Raw genomic sequence first — 27,426 nt, 5'->3', positions numbered from 1 at the left:
TATGGTGTTTCCAGGGCCTCTGCAGCTTTTCAAAACATGGCCTCGTTTAATCTAATCATCGGTGGGAGCAGAGTCACATGCAGATCAACATAACCAGAGAACCGCAGAGAATCACTCCAACTGCAGCAAAACATATGCAGCCATACTGTTGTGTCTCGACCACTTCCTAAGCCTCCAGCTGAATACTTGGCCCTGACACTTTGCCTGATTTTAGCTTAAGAAGCATTTTGGAGACTTTCATGGTGGAGAGATCCACTTAGCACATTTTATAATTAACTACTCTAAGGTTAAGCTTCGGCCTATTTGCAAATTATGGATTTCATTAGTCTAAATAAAATCAGATTGCTCCCCCTAGCACATTAGAAGCTGGCCTAACATCAGTAAAATTATTATGTTGGAGAACCATGTGTGCAGCAGGTGAAATCTTTATTATTGAAAGCTGATAATAAAAGTTTGACAAGTTAAAAATATAAACTCCAAATGTAAACTTACATTCACTTGAAACTTGCTACAGTTCACATTTGGATTGTAAAACGGCTATAACCACATTCTTACCTCCACCCAAGGTCCAGGGATGGGGACTGAGTTCTTGATAGTTTAAAACAACTTTCTTAAACGTCCTAACAATTTACTCAGTGTTGACATGCCCCTAACATAGCAAGATGGCAGGCAATTTGTTACTGTCTAGGCAGAGTCTAGACGCATCAAACTCTATTTTCCAGAAACCTGTATTGGCATCAGTTGACAACGCATCTCCAGAATCTAGCTCTTTTTTTGGAAAGAACTAGCAGGAAAAGAGAAGTGTTCCCATTTACACGTGGCACATGAAGAGTCACTTTTCAGAACTGTTCATTTAAGTCACTTCATCATGACTTTAACATCATGGATAGAAAAGTTACAAGATAAGGACTTCAGGCTTGCCTCTGTTTATTGACATTTTACATAATTCTCAATGTAGGGGCATTTTCTGATGAAGGGAGTAAAAGAACAAAAAGCTTTTTATTCAACTGTAATGACTTTGTATTTTAAACTGCTATGTACAGAAAGAGGAAGCAGTGAGTGGGACATTCCATGTGAAATGGAATTTAAATCGGTTAATAGAAGTATTAATCAAATATATCATTTCACTTCTTATAGAAGAAATAAAGTAGAAAGATCATGGGAACAGCCTGGAAATTTTCTCCACAGCTTATGTTTTGAGCACAGGAACGTATTTACACCATATTCATGAAGCAAATTGCTCATTTTGGAATGGACTGAAGCGAATTCAAAACACTCTGGCAAAACTGAGGTTTCACAACGTCATTTTATCACCATATGTAGCCTGGATATATAACCTCCAAATTTGGAAAGTAGTAAATGTCTAATAAAAGGGAAGGGAGGAAATTACATACGAAGAACAGAGTAGAATTAGAATCCAGAGCATAGTTAATTCAAGCTGATGGCTTCAAGCGACCATCTAAAAATAAAGCGCTGGGAACAGAATAGCGAGCTGCACTACCCCAAATCACACTGGCTGCAGAGGCAAAGCTCTGTAATTGTATACAGATGATTAGGAAATATTTTGTAAGGTTATCTTCTCTACAATTTTTAAGGCTTATACTTTATAACACATGTTCGCAATATTTAGGTGAAAAGTGAAATTAAAGAAAAATAGAGCAATTAGAAAACAAAGTGAATGAAAGCCAGATCCCTTTATGAAAGGGAAATTAAATCCATATCCCCCTATTCCCAGACCTTAAATTTCTCAGGATAGGGCACATGTAATGCAAAAAGGGAAATTAAGTAGGCACTGTTTGATTAGAGAATGAATTACAGAGAATTCTAAAGAAGTAAATAGAAATGATCCAAATGAGAAATTAAAGGGAACACAGAGCATAGTCAGACATCAAAGATTTAGGTATGATTTTTTTGCATAGAAACCCACATTTCTCCCACGTTGTTCTCTTATAAAACTATGTCCACTATTCTTGTATTATTAAGAAAAGTTCTTATTGTACATATACAGTTTTAATAAAATGTTCTCATTAGCAACTGGCTTCCTACCTCTCTGACTGCTGCCTGCCTGCATAACCTCTTGGTTTAGGAACTCAGGAGGGCTGGGAGAGATGATGCTGGAAGGTTCTTCATTCCAGTCCAGTTGCCTTGGGGATCAATGCAGCCTCAAAGAAGCTGCATTTACTGCCACAGTGGTTCCTTTACAAAGAAACCAGAGGCTGTCAATGTGTAAAAATGGATCAGTAGAGGATTGAAGGAAGAAACAGCCCTTCCTTCATGGAATCTGTAATCTCTATTTCACAAGGTCAGGATTTAGGGCTCATGATCTTATGGGCGGTTGATGCCACAATTCCACTCTGTTGCTTCTTTCTTTCTTCTTTTTTTTTTTTTATTGGAGTAAAATTGCTTTACAATGTTGTGTTAGTTTCTGCCATACAATGAAGTGAATCAGCTCTATGTATACCTATATCCCCTCCCTCTTGGACCTCCCTCCTCCCAAATTCCCTGCCCCCCCCCCCCACATCTAGGTCATCACAGAGCACCGAGCTGAGCTCCTTGTGCCATACAGCAGGTTCCCACGAGCTAGCTATTTCACACGTGGTAGTGTATTTATGTCAAACCTAATCTCCTAATTCATACAACCCTCCCCTTCCCCACCTGTGTCCACATGTCTGTTCTCTACATCTATGTCTCTATTCCTGCCCTGCAAATAGGTTCATCTGTACCATTTTTCTAGATTCCACACATACGCATTAATATACGATATTTGTTTTTCTCTTTCTGGCTTACTTCACTCTATATGACAGACTCTAGGTCCATCCACATCTCTACAAATGACCCAATTTTGTTCCTTTTCATGGCTGAGTAATATTCCATTGTATATATGTACCACGTCTTCTTTATGCATTCATATATTGTTGGACACTTAGGTTGTTTCCATGTCCTGGCTATCATAAATAATGCTGCAATGAACATTGGGGTACATGTGTCCTTTTTGACCCACCTCCTAGAGTAATGAAAATAAAAACAAAAATAAACAAATGGGACTTAATTAAACTTAAAAGCTTTTGCACAGCAAAGGAAACCATAAACAAGACGAAAAGACAACCCTCAGAATGGGAGAAAATATTTGCAAATGAATCAACGGACAAAGGATTAATCTCCAAAATATACAAACCGCTCATGGAGCTCAATATCAAAAAAACAAACAACCCAATTAAAAAATGAGCAGAAGACCTAGTAAACATTTCCCCAAAGAAGACATACAGATGGCCAAGAGGCACATGAGAAGATGCTCAACATCCCTAATCATTAGAGAAATGCAAATCAAAACTACAATGAGGTATCACCTCACACCAGTCAGAATGGCCATTACAAACAGCAAATGCTGGAGAGGGTGTGGAGAAAAGGAAACCCTTTTGTACCGTTGGTGGGAATGCAAATTGATACAGCCACTATGGAGAACAGTATGGAGGTTCCTTAAAAAACTAAAAATAGAACTACCATACGACCCAGCAACCCCACTACTGGGCATATACCCTGAGAAAACCATAATTCAAAAAGAGTCATCAGTATGCTAACACATATATATGGAATCTAAGGAAAAAAAAAAAAAAAAAAAGGCCATGAAGAACCTAGTGGCAAGATGGGAATAAAGACACAGACCTACTAGAGAATGGACTTGAGGATATGGGGAGGGGGAGGGGTGAGATATGACAGGGTGAGAGAGTGTCATGGACATATATACACTACCAAATGTAAAATAGATAGCTAGTGGGAAGCAGCCGCATAGCACAGGGAGATCAGCTCGGTGCTTTGTGACCACCTAGAGGGGTGGGATAGGGAGGGTGGGAGGGAGGGAGATGCAAAAGGGAAGAGATGTGGGAACATATGTATATGTATAACTGATTCACTTTGTTTTAAAGCAGAAACTAACACACCATTGTAAAGCAATTATACTTCAATAAAGATGTTAAAAAAAAAAAAAAAAAGAGTCATGTACCCCAATGTTCACTGCAGCACTGTTGCTTATTTCTCATCATTCCTCTACTCAGTGTGAGACGAACCATCCTCTACCTACCCAGGGCTTAGAACTTTTCTTACGGAACTTCTCTCGCTCTGAATAATGGTGATTAATTACTGGTGTACTTTTTAAATCATCTCTGCGTCACTACAATGCTCTTGAGTATTTGAACTAATTCTTCTTAGCTTTGCTGCAAAATCAGAATATTGCCTTGGGTGGCTCTTGTGTTTCTCCCACTTACTCGTGCACATACAGAGATATGTAATAAATATCAATGAAGGATCAATGTTAGGCTGTATTTTTTATCAGTGAGTTTAATAGGCATGAATGAGACATAGGTGAAGACATAATCCCAGCCCCAAAGCTCAAATGGCATTTGTGTTTTAAAAACACTTTCAGACATACCAGGTCTTCTAGTGCAGCCATGCCTCATTCATTATTATTAGTTCACTTACTAGGGAAGAAATGGAGACTCATTGTCTGCATCTCTTTCCTGAGATAAAAGAGAACATGGAGACAGAGCTGGGATTCCATCTTGAGGCTAAAGATGCTCAATTAATAATGTATTAAATTGAATTGTTATCAGTGATGCTACTGGACAGTTATTTACATTAAGATGTTATGTTTGTGTTTTTTTGCTTAGGTGGTAAGAAGAGTGTCAGTTAAGAGAATTAAGATCATGATTAATACATACGAACTGGAATTTAAGTACTGATTTCTATTTTACTGCTCCAATATACTGACTGATACAGTTACACTTTTGATGTGAAGTTATTTTAAGTCCCAAAAGAAAACATAGCAGCCAAAAATCAACACATTGTGAAATGTTCTTTGCCTACTAAAATTATGGGAAAAAAGTTTTAATTTCTATTTTAAAATTATGGTTTTAGCTTAAGAAAACAATCTGCTTAATAAAATACAGCAAAAATGTACAATAATTATCAAGCCATACTTTGCCTCCAAAAAGATAATGCTAAAAGGTGACACATTAAAAAGTAAATGAACTAGTTAATTAAAAAGAGAAACAGAAGTGTATATGGATATAAATAACAGCTGGTATCTGTAACTTACCCAACTTGGTCCCTGAAATAATTCAATGAAATAGGCATTATTATGCCTATATTTCAGATATGAAAACTGAAGCTTAGAGAGTTTAAATAATCAGACCAGCGTGACACAGGTAGAAAGTACTTTGGCAAGAACTGAGCCCAGATGCGTATAATTATAACATTTAATCCTAAGTACTAAATTAACTTCTTATGTACCTAGTAGCTAGGTCAATTATTAGGAAACACATATTCCTAATTGCTGGGATATTTTTCATATTTAACTCAGCCCTAAATTTCTAGTTCTAGGATTTAGATGAGTTTCTTAATGTCACCAGGTAAGTGACATTTTAAAACCAACCCTGGTAACAGGTTTTGTTTCATTTGCTTTGCTGTTAAAAACAAGACAGGAATGTTGTCCATAAGCTATTGATTACCTTTTCCAGGAGCTGTTATCCCTTACAGTGGAATAAAACCTGATGAATTTCTGTGTAAACTGATTAGCCCTGGATGAATCAATAGAGTAACTTCTAAGGCAAACATCTCTGCATTCCATTGTCAACTGTGACAAATTTTGTCTGAGTCCTTTATGGATGCTTCAAAAGACAGTAGCACTAGCGAATTTCTCTTAAACTTTTAAATGGCACTGACATAAAGGAAATATCTACTGTGTATGCCTGACTTTGTTTTCCTTCCATCTTACTAGTTAACCCTAAAAGTACAACTATAAACAAATGTAATCCCCAATGCTGCATCTGAACCAGGAGAAATCTGGAATTAATTGCCAAGTATTTTGGTTCCTGTTGCAGCTGTTACAAGTGTTTGATTTGGCCAGGGAAGAGAAAAGACACTGCATACCAATTTCGTGAGCCACGGTGAAGGCTGCATGAAGACCATCATCTTCAATCACAGCACAGCTGCGTTCGGGAGAACATATGGTCCCAACGTCTGCCATTCCCAGGGTGTCACATGAATGATGACCACATAAATCCTGCCCGGGAGAAAGAAAGAAATCATTAAAATCAATTTACATCCAGAAGGAGCCACCTTGTAGAGTCACTTGCTCGCTCCAAATGTCAACACTGGGATATGTTTATGGCATCACCTGCTCAGCTCTGGAAACCTTCCAAAGACAAACTAATAGCGTTGACTCTTCTAAGCTTCTCTGGGTCCCGGAAGCACAGAAGGGACTCAATTACGTTTTAAAAGATGTCATAAGATTGTGGCTTGTCCATTACAATAGCAGTCGCAGCCTTAACAAAGCTGTACTGTGTATGTGCAGGCACATATGCCATGGATCACTTTCACATATAGTCACGCTTAGGAAAGCCTTAATATTCTGACCTAAATTCCTGCTAAATTTATCAGAAGCCAAGCCTAATAATTTGTTTTCCACCACAGGGGCAAATTGCAATCACCTATTTATGGCAGAATATAAATTTCTCAGTAATTTGGGTAAGAAACTAAATTTTAATCTATAAGGGTAATTCCTCAAAAGATCACCTCTTAATTGCCAAATCGAGTTGTAATTTCATAGGTTGTGTCTTCAGAAATGTATACACTCTTTCCCACAGTGTTTAATGTAGTGTTTTTCAACCTGATCAATTCTCTGAAAATATATGTAATATACTGTGTTTATATAAATGAGCATACGTGTTTTTCTGGAGAGAAATTGCATAGCTTTTAAGAGATTCTCAAAGGGGAACATGATCACACCTCGCTAATGGTTAATATGATCAAATTAGATGAAAGAGACATCAACAAGACAATTTTAAATTATGAAGCATAAAGAGAAGTTATAAGCCAAATTTTTTGACATCATAGATTTGTAATGATAAACTTTCCATTAAATGCTATTTGAGTATTAATGGACATTAGACTTTCTTGTATTTGACTCCTGTTTTCAATGAAAATTAATTGACAGTATATATATTTCTATCCAAAGCAAAAGCCGTAAGTGAATAACTGCAGAAGAATTTTTAAAAAATATTAATTACTGTGAAAGATGACTATTTACTAGTTGAAATAAGTGTCCTCTCTGTTGCAGTTATTATCTTTGTATCTACAACTACCACATTGCCTGACTTATAATAGGAACTCAACAAACATTTGCTTAATTGAGGTGAATTCTGACATATAGTCAGATGCAATGTAGACCTCACATAATTTTATTTTTTTGTTTTTTACTTATTTTTTTTGATGACATGGAGCTAATATTTTTATTCTCCCAGGGCAAAGAGAAAAGATGGTTATCCTATACAGATTTTTGCCTTACTGAACATTATCACATACCTTTAATATGCTGTATGCTAGCAAGACCTCAGCAGACTCCAGGAAGCCAGCATGAGATATTACTACTACATAACTAATGCCGCCTACTCAATGTCAACATACTCTTCTAACTTTTCTCTGCATAAAAAGCTGCATAAAAGTCCAGTTAAGGTGAATAATATTTAAAAGGTATACCCTACGATCCCCCTAGTACATTTTCAGGTCCTTATTGTGTTCCGTGTATTATGAGATCCCAGCTGGGATGAATTGCACTGTGGCCGCCATATTATTATAGCTGCAGACAGTAGAAATCTCAGCCAAGTAGCCTTGGTGAATCCAGTCACCAAACCAACAATAGCCTCCCAATGTCTCCTGGGTATCCTCATACGTCATCCCATGGGATCTCAAATTACAGCTGTTGAGAACAAATTAGTAGTTTTTAAAATTGAAATTGGAACACACTTTTGCATAACAATCAGTCTTTGAGATAATTATATAGTACAATACATGTTTTAATCCATTTTTCCCCCAGTCATTTTAGTAGCTTTAAGACCAAAGGCCCAGGTCATGGTGGAAGTGAACTGCTGGACACTGTGGGTTATTTCTGCACATGCATATTTTTTTTAAACCGAGTTTTATGTTTATCTTCACAATTTGGGGTTCAAATAACAAAACCGAAGAATTGTTTCCCCTTCTTACTCCTTACTTCATTAATAAGCTCGGATGAACAGCCACAGCTAATGGAAATGGCCCTCTTGTTCTGAATAGAGTTTAATGTGGATTCTTAATCTCTCTCTGTTTACTGCTAATCAATTGCTCATTAGAGCCCATCAAACCTCCTTGTCATCCTTGAATTGCATTAAATGCATTTGGTCCTTTGCCACGGAAATTTGTACATGTGACAAAATAATGAACAGAAGCAGTTATTTTTTTAATCACACTGATTAAACCCTTGACTGCATAGCCACAGACTATATTTCTGTAACTGTAATTATGTAAACTGGCAACCTTTCCACTTCACTCATGCAATTTCAAACCGTGGCAGCTCAGTTATGGTTTCTTCCTCAAGATATACAACGAATGCCTGTATTTCTTTGGGATGCAATGTTCACTCCATTGCATTAAACTCAACTTGTGGATCAAATTATTAAGAATACAGCACATCACATCCATGTCTATTTTCTGATGGTGATTTATAACAACATTTACAGGTGCAAACCTTATTTGAAGTTTATAGAATTTTTTTTTTTTTTAATTCAGAGAAAGAGGAAGGACACCATTGGGGCAATAGCATCTATCTATCTGTCTGTCTGTCTGTCTCTCTGTCTGTCCACCCATCCATCTATCTTCCAAATCTGGAAGCAGGGGATACTAAAGAAATGTAAATCACATACAGTAGCCACATAAGAGGCAAACAAAATAAAAGGGCTGTCAAGAATTTTTCTGCTTAGTCAGTGTAAATCTGAAGGGAAGTTATATCTCTGTTATGTTAAAGATGGTTCTTTTTATGCAGGACTGATATCTTATCATGATGTTGATATCGTGTAGACAACAATGCAATGGAAGATTTAATAAAATGTAAGGGTTGCAAGAGCATGCAGAGATTTAACTGGTGGGTTTGTGGTGTGGTCCTGGCCAGAAGCCAGGACTGGGACTGTATCTAAAATAGAGCCGAGATAGTCAGCAAGCCCAGCGAAGACTCGACAGGGAGGTCACTGACACGGTGACTAGGGGTGGTCATTTAGAGGATCATGAATATGGCAGTATCTGTGACTTATCGTGAAGTTTAGAAGGACTCACAGTACCTCAGACCTATTCTTGTGGATGGAGTGGGGTCGGGGAGGGAGCCAGCAAAGTCGGCTACCTTGAGAAGCAGGTGCCCAGAAGCTAATACAACTTGGAAAATCCCAGTGGTCGGTACTGGGTGGGGAAAATGAACTAAGCCGATGTGGGCGTGCAAAGTGGAAGGCATAACAGGAGACGCAGGATTTCTAGTCTTGATGGGAGATTGGTCTCTCAGGCAGCATAAATGCGCTGAGGGAAGGAAGGAAATGTGAAGGCTGATGAGAGCAGATATCATCACAGCTGCGGTAACGGCAGCCAAAATGAAGGCAGGGTACTTTGTATGGGGGAATCTGGAGTTAAATAGCAGCATCTTCTATTTCTACAGATATTACCCCCTGGTAAGGACAAGCCCAGAGCTCAAGGGAAGGGCAGAGAAGAGGGTTTAAGTAGCCTCAGGTATCTACCTATCTGTCTACCAGATTCCTAGTGAAGAGGGATTAGTGACAGGAGAGTTGGGCGTGGTACGTATTTTAGCCATCACTAGTACACAGACATATACTTGTTCATCATAATTCACATTTGTCCTGTGGATCTGATTCTTGAGGTGTCATTTGCCTTTCTGGCTACCTAAACAGCAGCCCCCAATAGCAGAGGTCTTGATTTGGACCTCAGCAGAAACTACATTAATAGGGTCTGTTAGGCCAACCATGACAATGACCCATGTTCTGCAGTCTCTGTCCATGCTCCTGGATACAACTAGGTAACACAAAAAACATGGAGCTCTGCTGGATTAGGGACCAAGGGATCCAGGTACACTTATTCCTAAAACAATTATTGTGCGTCCACAACCTGCCAGACACTGTGTGAAGTGCTGACAGTGTGGTGAATAAATACAATAAGATCTGATCTTGACCCTTAAGAAAGATCATGATCTAGTGGGCAAAACAAGACATGTCAAGAAGGAAGCCGATTGAACAGATTGCTGAGGGAGTTCAGAAGAGGAATTGCCAAGCTTTCCTTGGGGGAATCAATAAAGGTGTTTCAAAGGAGCTCACTGTATCTTGAGGGATGAAAAGGAGTCTGATAGTGTTAGAGGAAAGGTATTCAAAAAAAGGAAAGACTCGTGAATATGTCAGGGGTGGGAAAAGGCAGGGTCTGTTTTGGAAATGACAACATGTTTCTTGTGGCTGGAGTACAGGATAGACCCGGTGGAGGATGAACAAGGGAAGCTGGAAAGGTAGTCTGGGCCCCGAGTTCCAAGATAGGGAACTTATCCTGGTAAATATGAGATAAGAAGAAGAGAAAGGAAAGATGGAGCACATTGGAGATTGAGGGGAATAGATGCTCAGAAGAGTGGTTTTGGAGAATGGAGATGGAAGCTGATTAGAGATAGTGATGCTTTAAATTCAACTCTATTAATTAGAATCATTGCGTGAATTATTTATATGCTTTGAGACTACTTTCCTTCATCAATAGCATTAGGAATTTGGACCAGGTGGTTTATGGGTTTGTTCCAGCTACACGTATGTTGAGATTAAGGGAAAACACTTCAATTTATAGATGGAGAAATTAAAGCTCAGGGGTCATTAGTGTCCAAAATCAGAAGCTTGAGACTGGTGGAGCTGCAATTCAAACCTATATCTAAACACTCCAATTCCTGAACTTACTTCACCAAGGTGCTGTTAAATCATTACCTGTGTTTCCCCCGACATTACTCTTATATTTTACATTCATAATCTCTACTTGGGCAAGCAAATTCCTTTGTTGTAACAAATAACACAGTCTTTCTCTCTGTGATATATCTGGTGAAACTCAATAATCTAGAGGCACAGTAAAATACAAAATGCACTGAGAAAGAGATTCCAGAAAGCAAGAAACTGGAAGTGATGGATAAGAAACCTGGTGACATCATTAACTTGCCTGTCTCTCACCTGCCGCATCAGATCAGTCACTGTATGTCACTGACTCCATCTACCAAATGTCTCATGTAGGTGTCCTCTCTTTCTTGTTCCTTCCTGCCTGGACTATCACCTAAGGCTTCTAAATGGTCTTTTCGTCTCCTGTGACTTCCCTACCTATATGCTGCAGTCAATTACCTTTTAGAGCCCAGATCTTATAGGATTCCTCCATTCCTGCAAAACTTAAAAGGCACGCCAACCTCAGCCTGGCATTTAAAACCTTGCACAATGCAACCCAGGCTTCCTTGTCAGCTTTAACTGCACCTTCATGATCCATTTTGTCCACTATTTCCTGCCTATCTTCCCAACTTTTTGGGCCCAAACTTTAGCCCAAATATTCCTCCTGCTAGAAAGGATTAATTTACTCACATCCACTTCTTTCTAACACTTATTGACTCGACCCCTGCCTCTCTATTTCTAATGCCACTGCTTTAGTTTAGACCATCTTGAGTCTCTCCTTGAAGATTACCGAAATAGTCTGTAAAGGCTCCCGCAGGCTCTAGCCCAATTACTTAGGCCAGAAGGCTCATTCAAGAACACACCTCTAATCACTGCTGTTTTCCTTCTGATGCTCTTTCCATAGACTCCCACTGAATTTAATTTACAATTTAAACTCTTTATGCTACTGACTGAATCGTGTTCCCTGCCACTGTCTAAATTCATGTATTGAAGCCTTAATCCTCAGTGTGACTATATTTGGAGATTGGGTCTATCAGGAGGTAATTAAGGTTAAATTAAATCATAAGGATGGGGCCCTGATCTAATAGGATCAGTGTCCTTTTAAGAAGAAATGCCAGAAAACGCTCTCTTACCCCTGCCCCCTCAAACACACCATGTAAGCACAAAGTGAGAAGGTAACAGTCTACAAGCCAGGAAGAGAGTTCTCACCAGAAACCAAATAGGCTGAAACCTAGATCTTGAACTTCCCAGCCTCCAGAATTGAGAAAGTAAGTTTCTGTTGTCTATGGAGTTTTGTGATGGTAGCCCAAGAAGACTAATACACATGGCATAGAATTTCTTCTATAAGCTGGTTGTTGTCATCTTCTCTAGACTAATCTATCACCTTTCCACTCTTATACCGTCTGTCCTATCATACCTAAACCCCTATATTTCCCAGAATTACCATGCTGCCTCTGGGCCACTGCACTATTAGTTTGGTGTGTCTGCAATGCCTATTTCCTCCTTATAGATCTGGTTAATTCTCCTCTTTCTTCCAAATTGAACTCAGATGGGTTAGGCTACCTTCTAATGTACTTCCATGACATTTAATGACCACATTTATTACAAAAGTCATCACACTGTATAACAATTATTCATTTCCTTGTCTGTTTCCTAGAATAGGTTCTTCGGAAAGGGGCTACTTTTCAAACCTCTTCATCCCTCTTTGCCTATTAGAAATATATTGAATGTTTGAATAAATCTGCTGTAATATTTTTATTTTAGAGACCAGTAGACAGGACGAACTTCCCTCTCAGCCATCTGTCAGCTGTTACTCTGAGAAGTTTATCTCTGTTTCTCTTTGTATGAATGTCCTTATCTGTCAACTTATGATAATGTCACTATGGTTGTAGACTGTTGAAAGGATTAATTATAAAATGGTTTATGACTATGGATAGCATCTTACGAAATGCTCAATAAAAGTTGATTGAATCCAAATCAAATCTGTCCATCCTTCGAGGACCAATTCAATTCTACATTTACAATGAAGCCTGTATAAAGATACAGAGGCAGAATTGATTCTTCCTTCCTCTTTCCTTTCTAAGCCTTTGTTTATAGCTTAGTTACAGCATTTACTGGAGTTTTCCTAACATTAGAGTGATTTATGCATATATCTGCTTCCTCTCCCCTTGTGATAAGCTGGGCTGGGCAGGGACCAGGTATTTTCCATCTTGCTGCTTTCAGCTCCCTAAATGAGTGTCTCACACTTAGGAGATGCCCAGAGGCATGTGCTGAAAGTGAGGAAGACAACAGTGAAATATGTCCTGTGTGCTGTGGTTTACTGTCTCTCATCTAATAGACTTCAGATTTTATGTAATATTCTTCGCAATTAATTTAGATATAATTTACTTACAACATTATGTTAGTTTCAGGTGTACAACATAATGATTCAATATATGTATATACTGCAAACTGATCACCACAGTAAGTCTACTTAACATCCATCACACACATAGTTACAATTTTTATTTTTGGTGATGCAAACTTTTAAGACCTACTCTCAGCAATTTTCAATTCACAATTTATTATTAAAACGTCAACTTGAGCTGCTGAATCTGCTCCCAGTCTTCCCATTTCTTAGGCATTTAGCTTTCTGTTGGTTAGAATTGAACTATCGGCTATGATTCCTTGATAAGGGTTTGCTTTTGAATTTAAATGGGATTTGAACTCAAATATGTGATTGAATTAGTCAATCCAGCCTACAAGCAAATAAGAAAAAGCAGATCCGTTTCCTTCTTCCAAGCTTCCAGTCTTCCTCTAGGAACCCCTATTGTCATAACCTTGCAAGGAGCCAGCTGTTAATTCTGGGTGGAGTCTCCACCACAGCATTATAAGGCAGAATGCAGATTGGGAGTTTGGGATTGACATGTACACACTGCTATATTTAAAATACATAACCAATAGGTACCTACTGTATAGCACAGGGAACTCTGTTCAGTACTCTGTAATGGCCTAAATGGGAAAAGAATTTGAAAAACAATAGATACATGTATATGTATAACTGAATCACTTTGCTATACACCTGAAACTAACACAACATTGTTAATCAACTGTACTCCAATATAAAATAAAAGTTAAAAAAAAATAAGGCAGAATATAGAAGTGAGGTGTTAGCTGACACACAATTGCCTGTTAACTGGCACACTGATGATTAATGAAAATGAATGAACCTTTTCTATTGTATAGTCTCGTAGCTGGTTCAGTTTCAATCCAATGCTTCCAAGCCATGAAAAAGTAAAGCTTTCATTAATGTTGTGCAGGGGTGAGAGAATGTTAAACAGATGAGATCGGGAATGTTCAGGGTGGTATGGTCATAGACAGGGAATGTTAAACAATTTCCCACTTTTTTTCTCAAGCAGGTAGGTGTTTTGTTTCTAAAGGAGAGTGCATCGTCTCCAAAATGGGTTTAGGAGTGTGCCTTTAAGGAAACTATCTTAAAAGAAAAGAGGAAGCCAGGAACCAGAAAAGGATTCTGGAAAGCAATCATAAATCCTGGGGAGATCAGATTTCTACTGTTTGATGGCAGAAGTGGTATGAATTCCAGCGTAAGTGCCTCTCTGGAATGAAAATGGCTCCTCTTGCAAAAAAGTGACTGGTGCTAAATTTCCCTAATTAGGACAGCGCCTTGTGCTGGGGTACAGTTCTGACAGTGAAGCCTGTTAGTTTGATAAATGAATTACTAGCGCTATTCTGCTGATTCCTAGACATAACGCTCAAGGTGCCCTCGGCTAGTCAACAGGGGTGGAAAACATATCCTCACACATTTGCTTCATGCCTGAAAAACAAGCAATTTAGGAGAAGACATCTGGATACAGAATTTGAGCAGTGCTCAGAGCCCATCAAAACATGGATTTCATGGCTTGGCGTCTGGTTGCTAGGCAACGTACCTCTTACATTCAAAACAGAGATGTAAAAGTAGATCCTGGTGCCAACTCCGGGTATTTCTCATTGGAAAAAAAATAGCCATGAAAGTTTTTCTTTAGGTCCTAGATATCTGATTTCCATGAAACTGAAGATCTCAGATCATTTCTCCTCTAGCCCTCTTGGTTTCCACATTCTGAAGTATTAGGCGGAGATTAACATTATATTTTAAAGTACTCTCAAATGAATGCTACATGAGTCTTGTAATATTTTTCTCAGCCCCCTAATTAATTGTGCTTTTAAAATTAGGTGCATACATTCATAATAATATGCTCTTCAAATATTTGGTTCTCATCAAGTTAGATGTATATACCAGAGGGCCAACCACAAACTAAATGAGATTTACTTTACTAAAAGTATGCTTCTGCTTGGCAAGGAGGCCAGGGAGGGCCCATGTAAAATATTTTCCATGTGTAGACTAGTTTGAAAAATGAACGTTCTTATAATACTTATTAAAATTAAGATAGATGTTAACTTATTTCCCCCTTGCTTTATCTATTTAAAGGTACTGATATATTTCAAAGCTTGGAAAACAAGAATTGTTAACTACCCAAACAAAAAACAAATCCAGAAAAAGCAACAGACAGAACATTTTGAATCACTGACTAGTTTTCTTTTTTTCTAAGAAGCAATTAGGAAAATTATGGGGCAGGAACTAGGGAGTATTGGGGTCTTCTATTAATGTTTATGGAATGTGTATTTTTATTCAAAAATGAAAGTGAACCATGAAAATGTTCAAAATGAACACTTTGCAGTAGTATGCCTACAAAAGTATTTTTTCTTCTGTCCTTAGAGAACTTCCTTCCATAAACTCTCTGAAGCCTCCTTCTTGGCAGCCCCTAGTGATGTAGCAAAGCAAGAAATCCAGACATGGAAAGTTGTGTACCAAAAAAAAAAAAGACTTGGAAACCAAATAAGAAAGGGATAGTTTTACAGGAGAACTTCACTTCATATGGAAGGCTACAAAAATGAATGTTCTTCCGTTTTAAAGATTAATGCTGTGCAGAAAAATTAAGGGATGGTTTCCAGGAGATCACTTCATGAAGAGAAAGGTTTTCCATGGTGCAAAGCACTGTGCGTCACCCACTTCTCCCTAAACTGCTGCCCTCCGGCATCTTTATTTACATGTGGTTTACATCTGTGTCCACCCCGTGAACCACAAGTGTTTCTCCACTCCAAATTTATCAACACTTTTCCTTCATACCAGAGGTGCCTTAGTAAAAATAGGAGAATTAGGTGGTGGAGCTATGTGATTCTGAAACCTCCTGCAAGCCATCATTGAATTTCCTGTCCTAGTTCTGGTCGTTCCCTTCGTACCATGATTTTGCATAATATTTCAAAGCTTCTAATCCTTCTCTCTATCCTGGATGGATCTCAAACACTTAAAGAATGAGCTTTCAAAGTCCATTCTTACCAGGCATCTGAAAGCATGACTCAAAACTGCCAATCAGAGTAGAGCTGTGAAAACTGAGGCTCAAAGCTCAAAACCAGTCCAGACTCCGTATCTGAATGTCACACTTTTGTGGCGGTCTACGTAGATATTGTGTTCCTCCCAGAACCTCTGGGCCTATAAAGATCAGTATTTTTTCCCTTCCTGTAACCCCCTTCCTTAAAAGAGGGAAATCCTGGGAAAACATTCCTTCATGTCTTGACTCTTTGCCCAGATCTTTCCGCACTGGGGCTTCAGAAACATTCATCCAAAACCCAAACATGCAAGCTGGATGTGACCCTTGACTGGCAGCTGTGGAGGACGGAGCAGTTCTTGCTGTGCATTGTAGGACTAGGCAAAGGAGTTGCTAAGGAACCTCACAAGATTGGGTTTCTATATCCTCCTGGCCATCCCCAATCCCTTCCATCCAAGGAAGCAAGATTCCACCAAGCTGGATATGTAAGAACTCCATTAGGAAGCCAGATTGGAAAACAAGTCCTTCCTTTGGAAAGTCTTCCCTTGACTTATGTCTTGAAAGGGGTTCAAGTAAGAAGGTATGGACATTTACAAAGGAAGATGGTGGATAAAAGTGACTACAGTGAATGAATCATCAGCCCTTTCCATTAGGTTAGACAAAGTTATATCTTTGGGTTCATTAGAAAGTAGATGATCCCTGATTCCAAAGACAAACTTGCTTTCCCCCTTTTCTCATTTAACGACGCACATTTTCCCAAGCATTCTAGCTCCATTTTACCATATTTATGCATCTATGACTGCGTATCTCAGACTGGAGACATCCTGCCTGTTTGACTGATTGTGTAAGCAGGTCTTGGTCATTTAAGGCTTGAATTGCTCCAGCTCTATCCCGAATACAGGAGCAGAGTTGGAGGCTGGCTGGGTTTCCTGCAAGAAGCAGGGAAGCAAACCCATGGGGGCAGGCGGTTTGTGGGAGAAGCAAGGCTGTCAACAAGGCTGTCCCGTTGACCTACCTCCGTACTCCGGGGCTTGAACCACTCACCCAGGCGGGACCTACCTCCCGAGTAAACAGGATGGCCGCGTCGTAGTGCTCCTCGTGGTCATCCCCCAGCTGGTTGTGCTGGTGCTGCCATTTGCAAAAGTTCTTGAGCGTGGCGGCCGCGTTCTTGCTCACTTCCAGGCTCTTGTCTTTGTCGCCCAGCACCACCACCTTCACCACGACCAGGCGGATGTGGTTCTCGATGCTGGCGTGACTGTACAGCTTGTTGGCGATGGAGGCCAGGGTCAGGAGGTAATGCTGCAGGCCCTGGCCGTACATCCGCGCCATGGACGCGTCGGCCACCAGGAGCAGCTCCACCTGGCGGGCCCGGGAGACGGAGCGGCGCCGCCGCCGCCGCCACCACGTCTGTGGTCCCTGACTCCCATCGGACGAGGGAGCTGACTGGTCCGGGAGCTGCGGGGCCAGCGCCCAGCGTCGGTCCGGGCTGCTGTGCGCCGGGGGGCGCTCACGGGGCCCTGGCGGGGACGTGGGGGTCTCGCAGCTGGTGCGAGGAGGCAGGGCCTCAAAGCTGAAGCCCTCGCGGGTGTAGACGTGCAGGATCCGCGCGGACCCGTCCCCGTACACGCGCCCGGCCTCCGCCTCCGCCCAGGGCGCGCGCAGCAGCGGCTTCAGGGTGTAGCGCGCGTGCTTGACCGCGAAGAAGCCGTCGAGACCACCGCAGAGGTCAAAGACGGCCAGAGAGCGGGGGCTGCCGTCCACCGTGCCCCGGTAGAAGCAGTGGCCCCGGTGGCGCCGGGTCGCGTTCGGCCCGCCTCCTGCGGGCACAAAGCCAGCGGCGCCCACCGAACCATCCCGCTCTAGGTCCAGGAGGAACCTCCGGCCGCCCGCGTAGATCAGGTAGCCCACCTTGCCGCCGCCCGAGTAGAGCTGGTCGACGTTCTGCATAAGCCCGCGGCTCCTGCGCTGCGGCGCCAGGGGGTGAGGGTGGCCGGGAGGCTCGGCCGGCTCCTGCGCCTCCTCCCCCTGCCGCCGGCTGGCCTGGGCGGCCGCCGCAGCAGCCCGAGGCTGCCCGGCTTTATCCTGGGCAGGTGCCGCGGCGGCGCCGGCCGCGACCGGGGGCAGGCGGAGCGCGCACAGCAGCAGGGACGCCCACCCGAGCAGCATAGTGCGCTGCCCGCGGGGAGGGGCTGCGCGACGGGGACTTTATGGGTATTTGTTATTCGCTCTGGAAGTTAACCGGGGCGGGAGGTGGGGACACACATACACTTGCTTGCAAGGTTGAGTCAAGTGTCGGAGGGAGGGGGACCCGGCAGCAGCGCCAGCCGGTCCCGGCCGCGATGCCAGCGTGCGAACTTTTCTTTGTTGGTTTGGAAAATGTTTGGATTCGTGCTCCCGAAAGAGGAGAAAAATAAAAAAGAAAAAAAAAAAAAAAGAAAAAGAAAAAGAAAAAAGCCGGGTTGTGGAGATTCAGCAAGTACGAGAAAAGGGGAAAAACCCCAGTCCAACCCCAGCCAGGATTGGGGCACCGAGAAAAGTAAGGAAGGTGCCGCGCACCAGGCGGGCAACTGGTGCGTGCTGCCTCCAGCCCCCTTGCTGCTCGGGACCCGCCGGCAGCAGGGGTTCCAAGCTCCGGAGCCCGCTTCCTTTCTTATTTTGTGGGTTTCCTTGACTCTACTGGAACCGGGAGGAAGGGAAGGAAGAGAAGAAAAAAGGCCATAAAAATTAAAACAAAAATGCAAGGGGCGGCCTGCGGCGAGCCAGCGAAGCTGCGCGTCCGTGTCCCTTCGGATGCAGTGTCTTCCTGCCCGCCGTCATCCCCAGTCGGCCGCTGCGAGCGCGGAGAGCAGCGCGAGCGCTGTGAAGATGCGAGGAGGTGGAACAATGAATTTATAGCGGCATGCCATCCTGCAATGGCAATTTCAACAATTCGTCACTGCAAGCTGCCTCTTAAAGGGAGAGCTTCCCCCACCACTCCCACCCTTCCTGGTCCGCGCCTAATCAGATGGGGGAGGGCGGGCCTGGGGGGTGATCGAGGAAAGGGCGACCGCGGAGGAGGAAGGGACCCGGTGAGGTGGAAGGAGGGCGGGGGGTGGGGGGAGGGAGGGAGCAAGGGCGAGGGGGAGAAAAGTATTTGAGTAAGAAAAACAGATTTCTTTGGTCTCATTTAAAGCCACAGCGGCTGGGGTTTGTCTGATATTTCACAATCAATCGGGGTTGGCTAACCTCGGCTTACCTCATCTCCTGACGGGGTGTTTTGGTATGTTTTTAAAGTTACTGAGACGTTTCAAGTCTCTCTCTGCCCCCTTTTCTCCTGCTTTTCTTTCCCTCGGTAGGAAGTTCCTGACGCACGTTTTTGCCCTGTGCACGCCGGTGCGCTCTGGCCTCGTAGACCTTGCAACCGCATCCATCAGCCAAGGGCTTTCAGCTTCCCGTGCGCCCCCTCGCCCCGCTCTCCCGGTACCGGTTTCCTCCCTCCGCATCCCTCGGACTCTTCGCTCTCGCTCTTGGACGCACGCTAGGTTCGGGCTTCGGGTGACTAACTTTTCCCAGCCACCAGCAGAGTGGCCGGGCAAGCGGAGAGCCGCGAGCGCTTCCTGGCGCGTCTCTGCGCCCCGAGGGCTGAGGTGTCCCCGGGGCAGGGCCGCGGGAGGCCTGGGAACTCCGCGTCTTTGTGTGCGAGCCGCGGGCTACCCCCTTTCTCAAGCGCGCCTTTCATCCGCGCCCACGATCTGTCACTTAATCCCGGATGACTGGAACTTCCTTTGCTTTGCTTTAAGAAGGCGAGGGCGGGAGGGGGGGAGAGTTAACTCTTGAAGGGAATTGCGCTCATTTTTTTTTTCTCCCCATAAGATTAGGAAAAAAAAAAAAAAATGTGCCCACACTTTTCTCTTATTCTTTCGTCTAAAATAATATTTAAATGATAAATACCCATATATGTATTTATTTCTCCTAAAACAACCACCACCACCCTTGGCCCTGACCTACTATCATTCTCAGAAATTCCTTTTGGGTGAAAAAGAAGACTTTTGGGGGGAGGAAGGGCGCAGGTTGGTGTTTATTAGTATCTGAGTGGTATTGTTACTGCTACTTGGTTTCTGTCTCCTCTTTCTTTCCTCAAATTATCAACTCTAGTAGAAAAGAAGGAAAGTCCGACTTTCTAACCACTACTGATAATGGTTAGAAGGTCTACTGTAGGGACAAGAGCACCTTCCTTCCCCGTTATTCCAAGATGAATTAATGAATACATCAGTGAAAACTGAATCTGCTGTATAGTTAGTACATTTCTGTCTTTCTACCTTTGTTTAATTCACAGAGATGCATGCCAAGGATCGCAGGGGCACCTCTGTGCACTCCAGGCTGCTGGTGGTTTTTTTGTATCTTTGTTAAGAGGTCTGATGACTGTTTCAGGGAATCGGGAGGGTCCTGAACTGGCTTGAGGTCCTCTGAGTAGCGATGAACCCGGGAATCCCAGAACTGCCCAGCAGTGATGCCCATTGCCCTGTGCCTGGAACACCCTCTGGAGTCACCTGGAAGGAGGGGTGAAGCGTGTTTTGAGAGTTAGTTCTCACTTATAAATGAACTGGGGATCATTGGGGCTCCCGGACCACCCAATAACTTCTAGTGGATTCTGAAATACCTCAAGATCTGGGAGGAAGTTCTATTGCTGAAGGCCATTGCCTTTTAATTCCACGACCCCTCAGTTTCTCAGTGGTCAGCTGTCCAAGGCCAATACTACCAGTTGAATATTTTGAGGAACCAGAGACAATCAGAATCAGGAAATAAAGGAGAACCTAGTTCCTGAAGTCTTCCTGTTCCCCCAGTAGCCTTCAAGTTTGTGCCGGCCATTCTGTCTTCAGTGGCCATTGCCTGTGCCTTTAGATAGGATTTGTTATTGTTATTATTACCAATTTCAGAAAAAAGTAGCCCAATATTCGTCACTAAATACCATCTCTAAAACAACTTGGATTCATTAATTTTAACCCTTTCATCATTGTTAATCTCAAAGGATCATTTTGATAGAGAAGCAGATGGCAGTGGTGTAAATTAATTATAATTATTTGAATTCACAGATTTCATATTTAGCATCTAAAGAAATTCCAAATGAATTTTCTTCTTAGTGAATGAACATCTTTCTCCTCTCTCAGAAACACTGCATTTCTCACATGAATCATGCCTCTGAATTTTATGCCTTCAGTTTTAATTACATAATGATATTTGTACTCACATAGATTATTCGAATTTTTAGAAATATGTTGAAGGAGAAGATAGATACAGATAAAGCTCCAAACGTGACTATCAAGTACTAAATATAAATATAACCACATATTCACAAGGACAGGAACTAATACAGCTTATAAATTTAATGAGTAAATTCTTACATATTCAGAACATTTCTAGTTGGATATAACCTTTTTCTTTTCCTGTGAAAATAACTTGGGCACTTTAGGAAGTTCATTTGGTAACACTTTAAAAATATTACCCTTGTGGATTAGAATGAATATTCCACAAATGTTCCAGAAAAGTTAATGTCTGTCAGTCCAGTAATATACTTTGCACTGGCTAAAAGTAGCCCGTGTTTTTCTTTTTAAAGAAGAAAAAGAACATGTATGAGGAATCATGTTTAGGGGGACAATTTGCTACTTCGTTATTTCATTATTCCAAGTGACAGTGTTACTTGTGCATACTTAATGAGAAGTTTCCACTGCATTTCTAGAGTATATGACCACACCTGATGTGTAATTTTACATTTCCCCAAAGGAAGAGAGACTTTCTACTCCAGAATGTTACAAGTTGGAAATTATCTTAGAGATTATCTAAGAGTTGAGACCAAAGTGAGTTGCCTGGGAGTCAAAAGTCCACTAGTGGCCAGCTCTCCTGCAACCTAAATTCCTTCCCCCTGATTTGATGGGCAATCCACAACCTCTCTTAAAATCCACCCAGTGTAACAAATATCTGTCGAGGGCCCACTGCAAAGTGCTCTGGAGGTTCTCTGGAAACATATAAAAATGAATAAGGCATGATTAATGTTCAAAGATGCTGACAGTTCAGAGATGGAGCCAACTGTACCAAGAGATACTTGGAATGCAAACTGGAAAATGCAAATAGAGAGGGGAGAAAAAGCAAGAGAACAACTTCTGCAGGTGCTTTGAGCTGTGTATTTCCAGTACAGCTTCACTTCAGAGGATGTGTATATCCTTGTAAGTAGGATTTTCTCAAATTTCCATTTGCTAAAGTGTCATTTCCTCCCCTTCCCCCATCTATGATTTTAATGCTAAAAGTGAGGAAATAAGTGACAATAAAATATTCCCCTCCAGTCAAACACCTGCTCCTTACCTCCCAAGTAGGAGAATGACAGCCTGTCAACTCTGTAATAGTTTTCCTTTCCCACATCAGGATCCCTACCCTAGGTCTTGCTGTATTTTGAAGTCCCTGAGTATCATGTCCCTGAGTGGCAGGATGCTGGATGCTGGGAGGAAAGCAGCTCCACTGCTGCTTGAGGCCCTATATGAATGTTCTGAAGATTCTAGGTCAGCCTTTTTCCTCAAGTGCCACTCAACTTTGCAAATTCCAGTTCTCAGAAGACTTGCTTCAAAACCAAAGGTTATTTTAGATACCTCATAGAAGTGTAATAATGCAGGATTTGTTCTTCTGTGACTGGTCGATTTCACTTCGCATAATGTCCTTCAGGTTCATCCATGTTGTCCACATAAAACAGTCAAACTCATGAAAGCAGAGTGTAGAATGCTGGCTGCCAGGGTCTAGGGGGAGGGGGAAATGGAGCGTTGCTCTTCAAGCGTATAAAGTTTCAGTTATGCGAAATGAATGAAATCTAGAGATCTGCTGTGAAACATCGTGCCTATAGTTAACAATGCTGTACTGTATGCTTAAACATTTATTGAGGGTGGATTTCATGTTAAATGTTCTTAACACAAAAACGAAATGAAAGCCGAAGGTTACACTTGGGGAATAGGGAAAGGAGTGTATGCTACCTTCGATATGAATCCTAAATTTTTAGAGGGTAAAACTATTACCTAAACTATCCTTCTCTTTTTTCCTAACCCTTTACCTCCCTCTCCAGCTCCTCCTATAATCTACAATGGTGTACACGTCAGTGTACACGCACGATCTCGCACGTATTAGACACACAACACACAGCAGCACGTGTGCACCTGTGCACACGCTTCGCCCTAACTCGGTTTCCCATCTAGGCTGTACTGATGTGACGAGGGGATAGAACGTCCTGAGAAAATAAGAGAGGGTATTATGCCAGCTCTTCCTTTCCCCTTGCAGAGAAAACTTTCTTGAGACCTTCACTGTAGAGGGTTTTTTTCTTAGGGAAGTATACCACATTTCTGATAAAACTCAAAACCATTTTCTCTGGTCTCTGCTTAGGACATATTACAGAATGGTCTACCTCTTGTGACAGATAACATATGCTTCAGAATCAGTGTTATTTAATTTTATAAAGAATAAATTTTGGGCAAAGCTAGATTTTCATTTTTTTATATGCAGAAATTTTATACAGTATAAAAGTCTTCAAGTGAGTAATGTACATGGTATCATTTAAGACATACAGGTGCTATCTGTAAAGTAAAACCGACAAGTGTTTTTATGCTGACCAGCTGTGAAACGTTGTTTTAGCTTTTCTCACACAAATATGCACATATTACTTTCTTTTATGAGTTACTCAAGTTCTTTTTTTTTTTTTTTCTTTATTTTCCAAAAATCATCTCAAAATCAAACGTTACTGGAAACACATGGAAAATCAGGAATTTCCAGCCTAGAGTAATTTGAAACATTTGAGGTTTTTATTTTTTCCTTCATGATGGCAAATTTAAGCAAAGATTTCAAATTGCTTAATGAGTAGTTGTTGCCACTGTAATTGTAGCAGGTAAGAATTGTTGTTCCATAGCCCTACAACTAGTTTTTGGGGTTTTTTAAAAATTAATTTACTTATTTATTTATTTTTGGCTGTGTTGGGTCTTCGTTTCTGTGCGAGGGCTTTCTCCAGCTGCGGAGAGCGGGGGCCACTCTTCATCGCGGTGCGCGGGCCTCTCACTATCGCGGCCTCTCTTGTTGCGGAGCACAGGCTCCGGACGCGCAGGCTCAGTAGTTGTGGCTCACGGGCTTTGTTGCTCCGCGGCATGTGGGATCCTCCCAGACCAGGGCTCGAACCCGTGTCCCCTGCATTGGCAGGCAGACTCTCAACCACTGCGCCACCAGGGAAGCCCTTTGTTTGTTTTTTTAAGTAAAGTTTACATGGTAGCAACACTTTGTTCAACCTCTGCAATATCACAGTCTCCTTGGAAACCAGTGAATCTCTCCTTATTAAAAGTATTTGCCTCATTCTGGTCAGTAAAGTAAGAAGCGGAAGTTAGTCCAAACAAAGCTGATAAACATCAATTGGAGCCTGCCTGCCTCGCCCCTGGCTAGTAAGGAATGAAGACAGTGGCTGCCTAATCAATAAGCTTACCTTCCGGAAACCCATGTGCTGGTTGCTTAGGTGGTTTAAGAAAGAAATACAGAGTATCATTTTTCATGACTCTCCATGGCCTAATACATACCCGTCCAACACACACTTAGACAGGAACTAGCAGGTGGAAGGAGCAGTTACCCTGGCTATGATCCTACATGAGGATGGGGGTGCAGGTAAAAAGCTTGCAGTGTTCCCTTATTTTACTTCACAGGTGTCCCTCTTCCTATACCCCTCTTCCCAAGCCCCGAATCATGGCGGAAACAGGAAGTAACAATGCCGCTATTACTTACTGACTTACTGAATAAAGATTTTATTCTCAGTTCCAAGAAGGAGCCCATTCATGACAATCACCATCAACTCTCCCTCTTTTCTCCTTCCCGTTAGCCCATCCTGAACCTGTTGGAAACTCCCCTTTCACCTCTACTGACGTGACCCAGGGTCCCAACGAGGTTGTTACCTCTCATCTTTAAGAATATGACTAGATGGGCTTGAGGCAGCAGGAAGAGAAGAGGAAATAGAATTTGATTGAGTTATAGTTGAGGGAACTCATCTTTGCCCACATTTTTCTGTATTTGTCCCCAAAGCCAGACTCTTATTTTGCTCCTTCATTTTTCTCATTTCGGGATCCTCTTTCAAGCCATCTACACCCTTTCCAGTCTATATACGTGATGAAGCAAGATTCCCCTTGTCCTTCAGGCATTTGGGGCGTCACATTCTATTAAGAACAGAGCTGGGTAGGAAAGAATGAGGTTGCGGTGCTGTCACTCATGAAACTCAGACCTACATTCAAAATCATCTTCTCAAAGGAGTCCTCACCAGATCTGCCCACAGTCATTATCAGACCTTGATAGTCCATGTCAGTTTGGATCCAAATGTTTTAAGTGGCTGTTGAATTATACCTGAAAGAGCTCTTTTGACTCATGACTTTAGAATTAATTACCAGTAGTTGGTTGTGAATTACTAAACACATATTTACAATGAACTATATAATCTCTAGCCTGTTTTCCTGCATCTCAGATCTTCATTTATTTCTGCCAAAGCAGTAATCAAATCGGTCAGTATTTTATTCACCTACTTGCTCATGAGATTTATTTTAGAAAAGTGGGTTGAGGAAAATGATGCAGGTTGAAACTAAATAAGGCAGAGGCATTCACAGCAGGAAACTATCAAGTATGACATAAAGAAAGCCTCTCATATGTTTCACAGCTAAATTCTACAGAATTTTCAGAAAATCTAAAAATAATTTAAAAAAAATTAGTAGTCAGAGGATTAAAGGGTAAACTATCCCAACTGGACTCTCTGCTAGCTTTCAGCCACACAATTTATTCTCCAAAAAATGCAAAATAATGTTTTGCTTTGATCATTGACAAGTTTAATGGTTGGGTTCCTCCTACACAAGTAAACTTTTTGCATGCCCAAGATAACTCCATGTATCAGAATTATTCTTGGCCTCTTTCTCTTCCTTCTTTCTCTTTTTCCCTCCCTCACTCTCCCTTTCTTTATGCCTGTCTTTTCCACTAGAATGCATGCGCCATGAAAACAGGACCAATGCTTATCTTTATCACCTTGTAACTCCAGTTTCTAGCTTGGTAACTTGCAAATGGGAGGCATGAATAGATACATGGTAACTATACAAAACATCTATGTTAACTATTTTTTAAAAGTATTTGTGCATGTGTTTTTTGATATGTGTCTGTCACCTTTCTTAACCATTCTTTCTCTAATAATAAATCCACACCTTTTCAGGGAACCCTAATCCACATGTTTGAGTAAAGCTGATCCCATTTCTGTCCCCTTCCCACAGGTCTGGGCACTTGACACCAAACCTGGCAGCTCAGAGCTCCCCATAGACCTGGCCATAGAAATTGGTCCCAGAAAGAGCTCTGCCCATTGTTTTCTCACTTGGGACATTTGCCCAGGTCATTAGGCAAATGTACTTTTCTTTCCATGATCAAAAGATGTAAGGACCATGTACTAAAAACGGAAATCTAACTGCTGTAAAACACCCACAAATTCTCAGTGGTCTCACACAATTGAAGTTTATTCTAACTGGTATAATAAACACCCTCAAATTCTCAGTGTTTTCACGTAATCGTATTTTCTCCTTCGATATCACAGTTCTTTGTAGGTTGATGGCAGGTGGGAGGCTGCTCCATGCAGTCAATCAAGAATTCAACCTTGTTTCATCCTGTGATCCTACCCCATTCCTCACCTGTTGCCTCTGAGGCTGACTTAGAAAGGGAAGAAAGAGGGTAGATAAGGCATTCTCTCTTATTTGCCTCTTCCAACAGTGGCATACTTCATTTCTCTTAACAGTCCGTTGGCATAACTAGCCTTAGGGACCAACCCAGATGTAAGGCAGAGGGATGCAGGTGTGAACCCAAGAAGAAAGGGAGTGAAAACAACATTTAGTCAGTCTCTGATGATTGCCATTTATCTTAGAGATGCCACCAATGGAAAAAGATTAAGAATGAAGCCAAGCAGTGGTGAGAAAGAGAACAAGAGGGAGAAAATAAGAAAGAGGGAGAAAAAAAAAAAGAAGACAGTAACATTAGAAACCTTGAATTCACAATGTCAATAAGATCTTTACTTTTGTTTATGCTAGCTTAATTAGAAATTCTGTCACCTAAAATAGAAATAATCTGAATGAACACACTCCTGTTTTGCTTGCTACACTATATGTAGGCCTAAACACGATGCTTTGCATATGGTAGACAGTCTAAATATTTTTTGAATCACGGATTATAGGAATGAACACTCAATATTAGTATATTTGTCTGATGTTAGCTGTCAAACTTATACTAATAAATGCATCACACAGTCT

At 41.6% G+C, this 27,426-nt stretch overlaps 1 protein-coding gene and 1 long non-coding RNA gene across 3 annotated transcripts in view; one reads left to right on the top strand and one right to left on the bottom strand.

Annotated features, from left to right (window-relative positions):
* Nucleotides 1-19,094, bottom strand: part of ADAMTS5 (ADAM metallopeptidase with thrombospondin type 1 motif 5) — a 50,162-nt gene extending 31,068 nt beyond the window's left edge. Inside the window, exons 1-2 of the mRNA XM_082391887.1 lie at nucleotides 17,183-19,094; nucleotides 5,926-6,058 (exon numbers count right to left, since the gene is read on the bottom strand). Of these exons, the coding sequence (XP_082248013.1) occupies nucleotides 5,926-6,058; nucleotides 17,183-18,289 (1,240 nt within the window). The 5' untranslated portion in view covers nucleotides 18,290-19,094. The remainder of the gene's footprint in view (nucleotides 1-5,925; nucleotides 6,059-17,182) is intronic.
* Nucleotides 17,896-27,426, top strand: part of LOC309628724 — a 125,370-nt gene continuing 115,839 nt past the window's right edge. For both annotated transcript variants that reach the window (XR_014244670.1, XR_014244671.1), the window contains exon 1: nucleotides 17,896-18,022. This is a non-coding gene — a long non-coding RNA (uncharacterized lncRNA). The remainder of the gene's footprint in view (nucleotides 18,023-27,426) is intronic.

Source organism: Balaenoptera borealis (assembly GCF_965194805.1).
Source record: "Balaenoptera borealis genome assembly, chromosome: 5".
Taxonomy (NCBI): Eukaryota; Metazoa; Chordata; class Mammalia; order Artiodactyla; family Balaenopteridae; genus Balaenoptera; species Balaenoptera borealis.
The sequence above is the reverse complement of the archived record's forward strand: the minus strand, read 5'-3'. Positions and strand labels throughout refer to the sequence as shown.